A 16,523-nucleotide genomic window follows, 5' to 3' on the forward strand; every position below is an offset into this window, starting at 1 on the left:
TGCCTTCCCAGTGCTGGGATTAAGGACTTTCACTGCCTCACCCAGCTCTAAATTTTTTTTTAGTTCCTTTATAGGAATTGGAAATCTAGGTGGGTGGTATCTTGCCCTGAGGTCACCACTCCCTTTATTCTATTTCTTAATCTGTTTATTTTCTTGAACAAAGAATTTAGCTCCATTCCTCTTTTTGGTGCTCTTATTCTCCTTAAATATTTTTCCTTGTTGAGCTTGCTCCTTTTCTTTATAAATCTTCTTTATAATTAAAACTAATATCCACATGACAGAGTCTATACTAGGCTGTTTGGAGATTTCTTCTGCCAATGGAATTAATCCAAAACTCTTCACTTTAACCTCAGGCAGACTCCTCAGACAGGGGCAAAAGGCAGTCACTTGCTTCACCAAAACATCATAAGAGCGATTTCTAAGCAACATACTAAAATTCTTCTCTGAAACCTTTTGAGCCAGCTCCCAGAATTTCAATTCATTATCAGCACTATTGTTGTCTATGCTCCTACTAACATGCCCCATTAAGCAGTGCTTAAAGCAACCTACTGCTTTTCTAACCCAAAGTACCATGTCCATATTACTCCAAACAAAAGTATGGTCAGGCCTATCACAGCAAAACCCCAGTCCCTGGTACCAATTTCTGTCTTAATTTGGGTTTCCTATTGCTATACAAAGACATCGTGACCACAGCAACTCTTATAAGGAAAACATTTGAGTTTGTGGCTTACAGTTTCATAGATTCAGTCCATTATCCTCACGGTGGGGAGCATGGCAGAGTGCAGGCAGACCTGGTGCTGGAGCTGAGAGTCCTTACATCTTCATTGGCAGGCCACAGGAAGTCTAGCCACTGTCACACTGAGGGAAGCTTGAGCAAAAGCTGGTCCCCACATGGCACACTTCCCCTAACAAGGACACACCTCCTAATATTGCCACTCCTTTTGGGGACTATTTTTTTCCAAACTACCTCAGAGGTTCACTGTAATTTCCAACTGTTCATGAAGAACTTTAATAGGCTTTACTTCTCTTATGAAAAGTGGTATTTTCTATAGGAATCTTCACTGTTGAACTTCCACTGGCCTGTAGAATCCTGTTCCTATTAATGGCCTAAATAAAGACATCTAAATATGACTTACGGTTTTCAAAGTTTATCTACACCTGAATCTCCATGTCAGATAAACAAGAATTATTTCTTTAATAGAATTCTAGATATATGATGCACAGAAGTTATTATCTTTCATGTTTGATAGTATTTGGTACATACATCCTGGTCCCTATAGTAGCAATGAACTGAATTTTCTCAAGAACTGATTTGTATTACCTCCCTATAGGAAGTCATTGTCAATGACAACATTGTCCAGTGATCTTAAAGCTACTCACAATCGTGTTTGCCTTCTAGGCTACATTGAGATGAATGTATTTGTTTGCAAATGATTCTTATTTAGAATTAATCATATTCCTTGACTCAGAACCATGTAGATATTTCCATGTAGCCTTATTTATAGTTGTTACTTTCTTTGACAATTTTTAATCTTCAGTTTGGTAGAGTATTTTTAAAAAAACATTTTTGGATGATGTTTTTGCTTAAAACTCAGTAGGATTTCTTCATTTCTGAGCAGACAATTTCTTGTTTCAACCCACAAATTTCTTATTTGTCCCATCAGATAACAAATATAATTTGAAGTTTTTTCTTGATGAATTTTAACTAAATTAACTGAATTTTAAATACTAGGCAGGAGATTTCAAATCTAACCAAATCTGAAGTGCATATATCCTTGGAAAATGACATTGTTGAGAACACTTAATTCACCAATCCAAATTTCACTTAAAAAATGTAAACCCCCTTGGACCTGCATCAACTGAATGTACTAGGCTCTGCTGACTCTCCATGGGGAGGCCTTACCTTTTCAGAGGAGTAAATGTTGGGGGATTGTTTTGGGAATAGAGGCCAGGGGTGGGCGGAAGGAGGAGGGAAGGGGGGGATCTCTGGTTGGTATGTAAAATGAATAAAAACTCTCTTAATAAAAAAGTACAATCTAACCACCACGCTCTTAAATTTGTAATTAAACAAAAGGCTACATTTATCCTAGACAAAAATGAAAACCTAATTTTGAAAAATAAAAGTTCATAATACTAATCCTTTTCTTACAAGCAAATTATACATTTAATGGGTTACTGTTCTCAATGTGCACTATAGTTCTCAAATGGTGAATTAATAGGATTTTCTTCGCACTGTGCTTACATGCCTAATAACATATATGAATGTAGTTTGTTCCCTTTCATGCTGAGTACTTGCTAGTAGAGAGCACAGGCCTTATATGAAATGGTTTATGTCTGTCTTTGTGAAATCAGGTGCTTGATAGATACTATTTTCGTCTTAGTTCATACTCCAGTGGAAACACACAACTACAAAATATTGATATCAATTATGATTGGAAAATTTTCAACTATATCATATTTTTAATATTTAAGGATTGAGAGGGGTAACAATCTATAAATTCTCACCAACACTTAATAAGATAACTACTGTTTTGAAAAAAAATCCATATCCATTTTTATGTATCATATTGACTTGGGAAACCTTGGTTTGCAAGTTTTTCAGAAAAAATTTAATAGAGAAATAAGTAGGCATTGTACCAATTTATATTCAAGCAAATTATAAGAATAGCTATCTTTTAACTGTATGTCAGTGCATTTTGTAAACTAATCCTTCAGCTTTTTACTTTTCAATTCTCTCAAAAGTACAATAAAAAAATTCCCTTCCCTAAGAATGAATAGTTATTATATACAAGACAAACTATACTCATGGATCATTTGGTTGGACACAGTTTATTACTGTTAATATGTTTTTTTACAAACTTATTCCATGATAGAGATTTCACAGCATGCTGAGACTCAAACAGAACACTGGGACGGTTTCTCATTACAAGGTCTTCCTTGGAGAACTATTGCCACAATTTTATTCAAGTCTGACACATTTGTCTCATATTATGTAAAACTCTGCATATAAAAAAGATGATAGTTTTATTTGGATATGTATTTGTGTGTGTGTGTGTGTGTGTGTGCTCATGTGTGCATGTACATAAGTACTGAGGTTTGAAATCAGGGCCAAGGACATGCTGCAAGCTGGGCAAGGTACTACTATATCCTTACACTTCAACTCAATAGTTTCAGAATAAAAACAATGATGATATTTTAAAATTTGTAAATATCCAATTGGTTTTCTGCTAAAAGAGTTCAATATCATGATATAAAGAAAATTTTGATAGAATTCCACTGTGTCATTTAAGTGAGTAGTTTAATTGAAAATGTTTCTCGTGTTTAAATAAGCTTTTACAATTAATATTTCCAGGCCTAACTGGGAAGAATAATTTTATTCCTATTCAAGGATGTTGCTGGTATTCTTGCCAAGCATCTGATTACTAAAATTTCAGAGAGAAGAAAAGACATGCCCAGTAATTCTGCCTAGAACAGAGCTGACATATACCTTTAAAAGAAATGATACACTCCTCTTGCTGAAGAAGAACAATTATGCAGATTTTAAGAACTGGAAGTATTCTTTGGAAATAAAGCATTAATGTGAGTTACTAAACAAAGGGACATTATTCTAAGAAAGCTGTCAACACATAAAACTAAATAGTCTACTTATTGAAACAAAACACTTTAAAATAATTATGAACACCAATTTATATACAAAGACAAACAAGACAGACACTAAAAACAATACAATTACTGAAAATTATATTAAGAATTTAAAGATTTCTGAGAACTTTAAATCAAACATAAAATATTTACCCAGAATACTTATACACTCTTAGATATCTATCAGATATAGCAGATTGTATAGGTGTGTGTGTGTGTATTGTGTGTATGTGCATGTAATAATAACAATTAAAAATAATAGATGTCATTAATTTGAGAGTTAGGTTGGGATGAAAGGAGCCAGAGGACAGTGGCAGGGATGGGCATGATATGGAAATGATGCGGATACCTCACACATGTAGAAAATTCTTAAAAATTAATAAGAAATAAAACAGAGACCAAAGGTAGCTTAGGAGAATAGCAAGTATATGGTAAAGATAAAAACCAAGTAAATATCTTGAACAAAATAATACATGGAGATAAAAGAACATAGGAAAACCTCTGTCCTCCGGACTTCCTTAGCCTCTGGGTAGCTGATATTACCAATCTATATCACCAGGCCTAGTTATGAATATATTAAAGTGATATACTAAATAGCCAAAATTTAAACTTCTTCATGATGAATTTCTCTCTTTCATTCATTTACATATAAATTATTAAGCATGTATTATACATGATTGAGACTATGTCTCCCTCATTATTTGGAGACATCCTTAGGATTGCCTTTATATACCTTAGGAAGGTTTCACTGACTTTGTTTACCATACCACACCTCAAATGCTGCCCTATTCTAGCTGTCTCTCCACTAAGTCCCTCCCTCAATCCCATCTCCATTCCCCCATTCCACCCAATTCTCCTGCTCCTGTCCCTGAGCCTGTCTGCAGTTCACCAATAAAATCTGTACTTAGTTGTTTTTATTCTTTGGTTCTTTGCTCTTTTAGGGCCCTCTTCCCCGCTCCCATATAAATATACAGAGCCTTATTCTTTCTTATGAATACCCAGCCTTAGCTTGGCTTGTTTCTTGCCAGCTTTTCTTAACTTAAATTATCCCCTGGGCTTTTTATCTTTCTCTCTTTCTGTATACTTTTCTTTATTTCTTACTTCGTGACTTGCTGTGTAGCTGGTCCTTGGAGTCTTCCTCTCCTCTTTCTCTGGCTCCTTGATCCTCTCCTCCCAGACGTCTCCTCCTGTTTATTCTCTTCCTGCCTCTCCCCCATCCTTTCTCCTGCCTTGCTATTGGTCATTTAGACCAATCAAAGACAGGCAAAGCAACAATTTTGCCAGAGGTAAACAAATGCAACATAAAAGAATGCAACACATCTTCACACCGTTAAACAAATATTTCACAGCATAAACAAATGCAACAAATTTTCAACTAATATTCTACAACAAAAACTACTCCATTTCCCCATCCCAGGGAGGTCCATGACTTCCTATATACCTAATCATATTGGGTCTATAAATTGTAGCTTTGTTATCATTTATTTAATGGCTAATGTCCACATATAAAGTAATAGACAACATTTTTCTTTCTGGGTCTATGTTACCTCACTCAGGGTGAGGTATTTTTAATTCCATTTGGTTGCAGATTTCATGATGTCATTTTTTAAAGTGCTGAATAACGCTTGATTTTGTAAATGTACTGCATTTTCTTTATCCATTCTTTTGTGGAAGGAGACCTAGTTTATTTCAAATTTCAGTCTAATATGATTAGAGCAACAATTAATATGGTTGTGCATGGTTGTGGTAGAGTGAAGTAATCTTTGGGTATATGAGCAAGAGTTGCAATAGCTGGTCTTATGTAAGCTGATTCCCATCCTTCTGATGAACTCCCACACTGATTTCTACAGAGTCTGTTCAAGTTTGTACTCCTAGCAATGTGTGAGTGCTTTCTTTGTTCTACATACTTGCCAGCATATGCTGTCACTTGTGTTATGGATCTTAGCCATTCTGACAGTTGTAAAATGGAATCTCAAAGTAGTTTTAATTTGTATTTACCTAATGGCTAAGGATGTTGAAAATTTAAGTGTTTTTCACCTATTTACTTTCCTCTAGTTACCTATTTAGATCTGGACCCCAATTTTAATTGGATTATTTGCCGTTTTGATATCAAGTTTCTTGAGTTCTTTTTATAGTTTAGCTATTACTTTTCTATGGGATGTGTAGTTGGTAAATATTATCTTACTCTGTAGGCTGCTGCTTTGTCCAAATGACAGTGTCATTTGCCTTTCAGAAGACCTTCAGTTTCATGAGGTCCCATTTCTTAATTGTTGACCTTAGTATCTGTGCTATTGGTGTTCTATTCAGAAAGTCTTCTCCTGTGTCAATACATTTAAGGCAGTTCCTCACTTTATCTTCTATCAGGTTCAGTGTATCTGGTTTTATGTTGAGGTTTTTGATCCATTTAGAGCTGAGTTTTTGTCTTAAGTGCGAATCTATTTGTATTCTTCTAACACTGATATCCAGTTAGACCAGCACTATTTGTTGAAGATGCTTTCTTTCTCTTTTCTAGTGTGTATTTCTGGTTTCTTTATCATAGGTGTTTGGATTCATGTCCGGGTCTTCAATTTAACTCCTTGGATCAATGTGTTTATTTTTATGCTAATATCATGCAGTTTTTTATTACTAGAACTTTGAAGTTCAACTTTAAATCAGGAATGATGACAAGCTTGTGTTGTTCCTGATTTTAGTGGAATTTCTCTCCATACAAGTTCATGTGGTTTCTGTATATTGTATTTATTATGTTTAGATATGTCTCTTGCGTCCTTAATCTCTTCAGGACTTTTATTATGATAGGGTGTTGGGTTTTGTCAAAACAGTTTTCTGAATCTAATGAGATGACTATGGTTTTTTTTTCTGTTTTTTTTTTAAATTTTATTTTATTTTACAATACCATTCAGTTCTACATATCAGCCACGGGTTCCCCTATTCTCCCCCCTCCCTCCCCCTCCCCTTACCCCCACTCCACCCCCCCATTTCCACCTCCTCCAGGGCAAATCCTCCCCGAAGGACTGTGATCAACCTGGTAGACTCAGTCCAGGCAGGTCCAGTCCCTTCCTCCCAGACTTAGCCAAGTGTCCCTGCATAAGCTCCAGGTTTCAAACAGCCAACTCATGCAACGAGCACAGGACTTGGTCCCACTGCCTAGTTGCCTCCCAAACTGATCAAGCCAATCAACTGTCTCACTTATTCAGAGGGCCTGATCCAGCTGGGGGCCCCTCAGCCTTTGGTTCATAGTTCATGTGTTTCCATTCACTTGGCTATTTTTTTTTCAATAATTGAGTAAAACCGAAATTTATTATAAGCCATAGTCATCCTAGGGACCTCCATTCTATATATATAGCCTTCATGGTTCTATGGGTTGTGGTCTGATTGTTCTTTATTTTATATCTAGAATCCACTTATGAGTGAGTACATACCATGACTGTCTTTCTGGGTTTGGGTTACCTCACTCAGGATGATTTTTTCTAGTTCCATCCATTTGCCTGCAAATTTCATGCTTTCATTGTTTTTCTCTGCCGCGTAGTACTCCATTGTGTATATGTACCATATTTTTTCCATCCATTCTTCCATTGATGGGCATCTAGGTTGTTTCCAGGTTCTGGCTATTACAAATAGTGCTGCTATGAACATAGCTGAGCATGTATCTTTATGGTATGAATCAGCATTCCTTGGGTATATGCCCAAGAGTGGGATGGCTGGGTCTTGAGGTAGTTCGATTCCTAATTTTCTGAGAAACCGCCATACTGATTTCCACAGTGGTTGTACAAGTTTACATTCCCACCAACAGTGGAGCAGTGTTCCCTTTGCTCCACATCCTCTCCAAGTTTGTGTATATGGTTGATTACATTTATTGATTTTTGTATTTTCTACCATCCCTATATCTCTAGAATGAAGTTTACTTGATCTTGGTGGATAATAGCTTTGATGTGTTCTTAGATTCAGTTTGCAAGTATTCTACTGAGTATATTTAAATCTTTGTTCATAATGGAGATTGATCTGTAATTCTCCATTTGTGGTGGGTCTGTATGTAGTTTCGGTATCAGGAAAACTATAGACTCATAAAAGGAATTGGACAGTGTTCATTCTGTTTCTATTTTGTGGAATAATTAGAAAAGTATTGGTGCTAAATCTTCTTTGAAAGTCTAATAGAATTCTGAACTATTATCTTATGCCCCTGGGATTTTATTGGTTGTGAGACTTATAATGACTCCTTCAATTTTACCAGGGATTATAAGTCTGTTTAAATTGCTCATATGATTTTGATTTAAATTTGGTAAGTAATACCTAGTGATCACATTATCCATTTCTTTTAGATTTTCCAATTTGGTGGAGTGCATATTTTAAAGTATGTCCTTATGATTCTCAGGATTTCTTCAGTGTCTGTTGTAGTGAATCACTTTCATAAGTTATTTTCTTAATTTATGATATTCTACTGTGTAAATCTACCATATTTTTATTACCTATCAGTTGATGGACATAAAGGCTATTTTATATGCCTTGCTATTATGAGTGATGAATTTTGAGGAATACAGAACAGTTATGAACATAGATGAATGGGTATGTCTAGAGTAGGGTACAGAGTACTTGGTATATACCTACATTTGATACAGCTGGATTATCTGGAAGATATGTTTTAAGTTATTTATATGGAAGCTCCATACTTATTTCTAAGTAGTTGCACCCATTTGCATTTACAATAGCAGTGAAAATATGTTTTCTTTCCTCTACATATATGCCAACATTTGTCATTATTTGTTTTTAATCTCAGCCATTTTGACAGGTGTAAGATGAAATCTAAACACAGTTTTAATTTTCATTTCCTTGATGGCTGCAAATGTTGAAAAAGTTTTATAAGTGTTTCTCAACTGTTTGCATTTTATTTTTTGAGAATTTTTTATTTAGTTTCATGCCCCATATGTAGTTCTGGCTGGCTTAAACTTTGTAGAGCTAGTCTCTATCTTACATAGATCCTATTGACTCTTCTGACACAGTTTTGATAGCAAAGGCATGTGCTGCCACACCCAGTTATAAATGCAATTCATTTGGGGGAAATTTTTACATTTATTTTTCTGAGAAAAATATATCTGTAATTTTCTGTTTTTATTGTGTGTTTATCTGGCCTGATATCCAAGTGCTACTGACTTAAAAAAAAGAGTTTCTAACCTTTTCATCTAATAAGATTAATTTTCTTAAAATTATGTATGTGGGTGTGTGTCTGGGGGTGGATTGTGCACATGCATGTAGAGGCCAGAAGACAGCATGAGCTCCTACAGGGCTGGGGTTACATGTGGATGTGAGCTGCCTGCAGAGTAGACTAAGGTCTTCTGCTGCAGTGTGGGTACACCTAGCTACTGAGTTATCTTTCCCCTACCACTTACTGTAGTGTGGTATGGAGTGAATTAAGGATCTTTTCATCAGTAACTTTGAAGGTGATGTTAGGTGGGCAGTGGTGGGCAAATCATGACTGTTACTTTGATTAATAGAAATACAGCATTTAAAGTCTGGCTATTTTGTCAATGATGGAAAAGAAATACTATCTAAGTTAATAAATAAGTGATAAGTATTGATTATAAACCACAGATAGAAAAGTCGTGGTCACTATGAGATACCATTGACAGACATCTCTTGTTTAGCCTATGGAGCACTTTTAATGATTTTTATATTTGAATGACTTCAGTAAATCAGCAGTCATTATAATTTTATACTCTCCTATCCACTGTGCCTAGGTACCTGGCACATCCTACAGTTTTATGACTTAATAATAGTCATGATTCATGATTTGACATGATATATAATTGCCAGCAAGTAAGTTATTTTGAAAATAAAAAAGGAAGAAATTTTTGGGTCTCCTTTCTCTTGCTGAAATATTTAATATTTTTCACTTATTGAAACCAATATTATTAATGGAAATATATAGTTTTTGGTATAATGAAAAAATTAATTAAATGTGAGGTAAGTGTGAAGAGCTGTTTAAGATATTTCTAAAAATGGTGAATATGAACCTCTTATTTTTTAACTATAATGTTGAAACAATATAATGAAATTTATATTTATATACAACTATCAGAATGCTGTATCTACCATTCTTTCATTTAACAGAAAATAGTTATACTTTTGCATTTCTTCAGTTAAAAAGGAAAATAGAAGTTTAAAAGTTTACTAAGAAAATCATAATAAATTTGTGTATATGATAAAATACAAGGGAAATAAAGGGACCTTAATCAAGTTACAAGATCTTTAATAGAATATTTATGTAGACAGCAAGAATAATGCCTGCTAAGTCAATGTCACTTTAAACATAATTTTGTTTATATACAGAAGTTGATTTTAAAGAGAATTTGTTGCTCTCCTTTGATGAAAATAAGTTGGATAATTTGCTAGGGTAATATGGAAGACAAATTTCGTTTCTGGTGATCCTCAGTTTTAGGAGGGTAAGGACAGAGAATTACTGTATCCACAGCTCTTGTTATGTTCTAATTCACTGAAGATGAACACATGTAGGGCAACGCTGTACTATAGTTACCATGAAACACCCACCCTGCGCCTTCCGTGAGGTCTTGTGTTTAAATGTCCCTTCCACAGAGATTCCCTTTGTCATCCATCCACTGTGTTCACTAGCGTAAAATGTCTGTACAAAGAGTACACAATACAGCCTCACCTGTAAGAAGGCATTGGTCAGTAAAAATCTGTTTAAATAGAGGGCACAAGCAAGCACTGGGACAGTTTATCTAGGTGAGATTGTGCTAAAATCTCCTTTCCAGAAGTAATTTTAACACTACAAAAGATTATTTTAAAAGCCCTAAAGACATCTCAGTGTAGATTTACTGTACCCGAGGTTAGGCCCAATAGAAGTCAATCCCTTCTGTAAGCCTATCTATACTTGTTAATTTATCCCGGATCCCCGGGTTTTCCCCATCTTTTAGCTTTGTCTATGATGTGGACTTCTCTCTTTATAATGAGAGAATGAAATAGAGCCATTACCCTATTCATCAGTTTCTAGTAGCTACCAACGTATCATCCAATGTGGTTTACTTTGGAGAATGAAAATTTTAATGGAAAATGAAGCTCCCACACGGACGGTGGCAGTATGGTGAATTATTTTCTTCTTTAATGTCACACTTCGCTAGACATACTTCACAGAACAGTGAATCACGCCTAAAACAAGCAGCCTATGCTTTAATGACAGCACATAATGCTGCCGAGGAGAACAGTGTTGGCGGTCTTAATTTTCCCTTGCTGCCCCCTCTCACAGGTGCCCGATGGACAATTCACAAAGTGCATTTGCTGTTTTACAGATTGGAACGTGGGATCCAGCCAGTGGCCTGAATATGACGGAAAGTCAGAAAGGAAAGCCAGCAAATATCACAGACTCCCTGTCTAATCGTTCTTTGATTGTCACCACCATTTTGGTAAGTGTTTGTTTTTCGATTATTTTAGAAAAATGTAGATATCAAGGATGTAGATAGAAAAGGGCATTTAAATGGGAATACTAATGAACAGAATGCAATGTGTCTTACAGTCATTTAGCAATTACTGAAAAACAGGAAAGTCAATGTTAATTCAATTCATATTTTATATTGTTAATCTTCAGTGATACTAGCCATATGAATGATTTAGGTATCTATATTGGAAAAAGCTTCATGTATTATTGAAAATCTTTACATTTGCACAAAATTTGCTACTATTGATGCATTGCCCATGTCTGGATTTAAAAAAACATATAGACATGCAGTTGCATATAATTAAATGAATAGCCAAACATAAACTCTTCTTTTACTGAAAATGTATTTCACAGTATATAGCAATTATTTTTCAATATTTTTCTATAATAATTACACTTTAACCTTGTTTTCATTTTCATTGTTTCCAGCTGGACTAATAGCTCTCATTTTACTAATTTCCTTTATGAAATATAATGGAAAGTAATTTTAAAAACCAGAAACATTTTCACTGCCACCATAATTAAATCAATGCTGATAAGTTGGATATTTTAGCAGTGTCATAATTACATGTTTTAATTAGATTGCCAGTAATGGTCACTTATGCCATTTGCAAAGGAGAATCTTATTTTTAGTATAAGTAGAGGCTTTTAGATTATTTAGTCAGTATTTCCTATCATGATAGCTTACTAGTGCCCTTTCTAGGTCTCCTTTGACCAGAGGAAACAAAGCTAGAGTCTCAGAAAACACCTGTAAAAACTTAGCGGAATAATCTCCGAATTTGAGTACAGTGATAAATCAGCCCATGAGGAAATCAGATTTTTGGATCTTAGTAGCAAATATGGATGTCAAAACTGGAGGCATGTCAAGATGGAATACTTTGGATTAAAAGCTTTTGATAATGAAGCAGTGCTGGCAACCATGACCTAAGAGCTTTGGGGTGGTGAGGCTTTTCATTCTCCAGCTGAGGACTTCAGACACTTCTATATTATATCTAAAACCTTTAAGGGCCTCTTCAACATGATTTAGGTCTCCCCCTGCTTTTTCAAGCATTGACTTCTGTGTGCACCAAACAGAACAATTCTTCAGCCCAAACTTCACTACAGGCAATCACACACCTGACATCTTATGCATCAAACCATTTCTCTTTGATGTTACAACTTCCTATTAGGACTGTTTCAATAGATAGGCACTTATCCTTCTGCTGATAGCCAGCCTCTTCTGTGCTTTTTATTTTAATTACATAATGATATTATTACTTGTAGGATTTCCTGCTATACAAAATTTTAAATAATTCACAATACTCAGTAAAACATAAAAATATTTCATCCTTGACATTCAAGTCCATACAGTCTTAACTCTTGCCACACTTTATCTTCATTTCCTCATCAGGAAATCGGTTCTGATTGAACTGGGATAACCAGGTACCCTCCTTCTATTGTGGCTCCTTAAGCCTTGCTCTCTTTACTTTGCATGTGTTCTTCTCCAGTTGTGACATTATTGCATTTTTCACTCACATACAATTCAGAATTAATAGTATTCATTTTTTGTTTTATATGCACATCATCTTCAAAAACATTATTAAGGAGCATAACTTGACTGTGTCTCTCTTCTCTACAACACGTATTCCACAAATCTCACGGAGTAAAGACCATGCCTGAGACATCTGCAACCTATGAGAACCTGTGTTCTCCCAAGCAAACTTCCAAATGTAGCCTCTACTTTATGACTACAAACATTTACTCAGTTCTTTATTTTCTCCTTATAGTTCACATATCAATTCATCATTCTAGCTTCAGCTCTTAAGTGCCCATGCCATGAAGGGTTATAATCATTCTGCTTAGTTAGGTGTGTGCTGAGGTGGGAGGCTGTGTGCTTTACACTCACAATATTCTGCAAAACCATTTGCCATGCATAAAGAAGGAGTTTTCAATTTGTGCATATCTCTGTCTCCCCTTATTGTGAAATCACACGATGCCAGTAATCAAACTTTGTATGCTTTTGGTTTCTTACTGCCAGAGTTGAGTGCCATTTACATAACACTCAATAAATATTTATCAATATTCATAAAACAAATGATATTTTATTAACTTTAAAATTATGGAAAATACTACCTTTTAAATGATTATATTTAAATATTTTTAAATGTTCAGGTTATTACATTTGTCTAATAAAAGAAAGTAACTCATATCACATATTTTTTAATACTTAGGGCTTCTTTAAAAAAGAAATTTATATATTTCTTCAATCATAAACAATTTTGCATTTATTAATACAAAAGTACCATTTAATTACAGATTTTGTCTGTTTATTTGTTTTGTGGTCCTAGGGGATGAGCCTTGGTTATTGCACATCCTAGAAAAGTGTGCCAGCTTGTTTTAAGACAGGGTCTGCCTTGCTGAGTGCCAAAGCCAACCTTGATCTAGAGTTATAGCTCAAGCTATCTTGGACTTTGTGATTGGCTCAGCTGCCCTTGTAGTTGGGGCTATAAGCATGCATTAGCAAGGCGAAGTAATTGACACTTACATCATAGCCAGCTATAATATTACCATACAACACTCAAAGCAAGCCTGAGGCATTGAAATAATGTTTCTATGTTTTGGGCTTGGTTATTGTTATTTATAAGAGTTCCATAGATAGTAGTGATTTGTAGTGATACTTGACAACTACCTGTTAGTACAGCATTCCTTATACCTAATGTGATTATCTATCAAATACATCTGATGCTTAGATTTTATAAGTGTACTATTTACATTTTAGAGTATTTCAATATGCTAGTTTTTAAAAGATTCTATCATGTCCTAAAAGGAAAAAGTAAGTCATCTTTTCTCCATATCCCCTAATTGGTTTTTTTTTTTTTTGGTGTTTGTTTGTTTTGTTGTTTTGTGTTTGTTTGTTTTTGCTTAATACTCCTGTCATCAAGAATATATAATAAAAACCAGATAAATTCAAAGAAATTATTCACTATGTTTATCTTGAACCTTTGCAATATCTTGCCATGTAATTCATAGGTGTGACATCTGGATAGGATTGTTAATTGTTTCCTGCCCTTGTCAGCGTGCATAATATTTCTGGTACCATGGAAGCTAGATGGAAAGAAAGGGGCTCTTAGGGTAGATCCAGCTCACGCCATCCAGTGTTCTAAGTGTGCGGTGTCTAAGCAGTAGGGACTTCAGCTCTGAGAGGCAACCAAGGGTAATGGTCTATATTACTTTATGAATTGCCTGCATTACTAACCATTTGAAATGAGGTTTTATATGCCTGGTGCTGGTCCTTTGTTAGTCTATGGGTTTCGTGTAGATCATTGTCAGCCCAAGGGGCTTAAGCTCTTTAAGCTATATGTTTGCACGCGCGCGCGCGCGCGCGCGCACACACACACACACACACACACACGTATGCATACACCTACATGTATTGTGTATAATCTTAAGTAAATATAAAATAATAATATGATTCCATGAGGCTTTAATCCTACAACTTTGATGTCATTTGTTCTTTGTACTTCGTCTTTCTGTACTGACCTTCTTCTCTACTCCCAAGTTGGAGCCCCATATTTCTGTTTCATAACATTTGTATCCTGCTATACTAAACACATTTATTGAGTAATGAGAATATACTCACAATTTTGTGCTAAAATCTGTATTTGATGGACAGGATATATTTATAGGTTTGAGTTTATACACCTTAGAAATTACAATGATCCATACAGGGAACTACATACATGCACATATATCCACATACCACCTGTATAAAGAAAAAAAAAGGAGAATGTGTGATGCTTTAGTTATAGATTTATTCTGAGGCCATGAGTGGAAAAAACATCAAATTAAGACTCATTAAAAACTGGCAGCTATGGATTGTTGTTATGGATTGTTCTGTTTTACTAAATTAGAGGTTGTCGATTTTCCTCCAATAACTATGATGTCCCTAGCATAGAGTACTTAGCTGGGATTCCAGTACCAGGCATTGCTTCCCTCTTGTTTATCTGATCTGAAGTCCAATTAGAGAACTGTTGGTTACTGCCAAAGTATGTAGGCCACTGCTGTACCTCAGTGTTATGCTGGTCAGATACATCTAAAACACTCCTGCACCTGAGGTCAGGGAACACTGTAGAAGAGGAGGCAGAAAGACAGTAAGAGCCAGAGGATCAGAGTTTGATGTGAGATTGTGTTTCCTAGTAAAATTAGAAGCTACATCATAATGTCTCACCAACATGTAGTCTTCCCCCAGGGAAGGACACATCAATTGACTTTCCAGTGTCAAATGGTTAACCCTGAAAACATACATACAGGTAACATTGTACAAATGGAACAGATTTCATTTAAGAATATATGTATATACATATACATGTAAACATAATACAACAATTAGTTAGAAAAGTAGGCCAGGGATTTTAAGCAGAGTGTGGATGGTATATGAGAGGATTTGCAGGAATGAAAGGGAAGGGACAAATACAATTATCTATAAATACAGGTAGAGTTTCATTTATGTTGATGAACTCCATGACCAAAAGCAGCTTAGGGAGGAAAGGCTTTATTTCATTCACAATTCCAGGAAACATTCCATTCCTTGAGGGAGATTAGGGCAGAGATTCAAGCAGTGCAGAAACCTGGAAGCAGTAACTGAAGCAGAAACCATGGAGGATTGCTGTTTATTGGCTTGCTCCTCATGGCTTGCTCAACTTGCTTGCTGTCCTCATCTAGTCTGGCATCACCCTCAGCAGAGAAGCCTTGTCATGTCAATCATTAGTCAAGAAAATTCCCCACAGACTTGCCTAGAGGCCAATCATACAGAAACATTTTCTTAATTAAGATTTCCGCTTCCCAGATATGTCTAGGTTTGTGCCAAGTTGACAAAAGACACCCAGCACAGCAGCTGAAACCCACAATCCAAGAACTACTCAGCAAGAGGTGGAACAGTATATGCAAAGTCCCTAACACAAAAAAGATTTCAGATATTTTTTAAGATGACCATGAGGACTGGGAATGGGACACTGGTTTGTTTCCCAACTTTATGTGACTAGAATATGTACATACGGGCAATTGTAATATATAGTAGCAGACATTTATAGCATGCTTCCTCAGTGTTAGGAATTGATCAAAGCAGTTGTCACACATTTTAGCTTTCACAATAATCTTCTTTAAAATAAGGGCATGTACCACTACATCAGGAAATTTACATTCTTTTTTATTCTGCTCTATTATTTATGTACTTTATGTTTAGGAATATTTTGCCTGCATGTATGTCTATCCACCATGTACATGCCTCGTGCCCGTTAAGGTCAGGAAAGGGAAATCTCATATCCTGGAATTGTAGTTATAGATGGTTTTGAGTCACCACATGGTTGATGGGAGCTGATTTCAGGTCTGTTGAAAGATCAGTAAATGTTCTTAACCACTGAATCACTAAATCACTCCTCAAGTCCCAAATTTTCATAAT

At 35.4% G+C, this 16,523-nt stretch overlaps 1 protein-coding gene across 3 annotated transcripts in view; it reads left to right on the forward strand.

Moving 5' to 3' along the window:
• The window catches only part of Grik2 (glutamate ionotropic receptor kainate type subunit 2), a 609,237-nt gene that overhangs the window by 375,655 nt on the left and 217,059 nt on the right, over positions 1 to 16,523 (forward strand). For all 3 annotated transcript variants that reach the window (XM_006983740.4, XM_016002308.3, XM_006983741.4), the window contains exon 10: positions 10,941 to 11,054. In XM_006983740.4, the coding sequence (XP_006983802.2) occupies positions 10,941 to 11,054 (114 nt within the window). The remainder of the gene's footprint in view (positions 1 to 10,940; positions 11,055 to 16,523) is intronic.

The sequence above is a fragment of the Peromyscus maniculatus genome, chromosome 16 (genome assembly GCF_049852395.1).
Source record: "Peromyscus maniculatus bairdii isolate BWxNUB_F1_BW_parent chromosome 16, HU_Pman_BW_mat_3.1, whole genome shotgun sequence".
Lineage (NCBI taxonomy): Eukaryota > Metazoa > Chordata > Mammalia > Rodentia > Cricetidae > Peromyscus > Peromyscus maniculatus.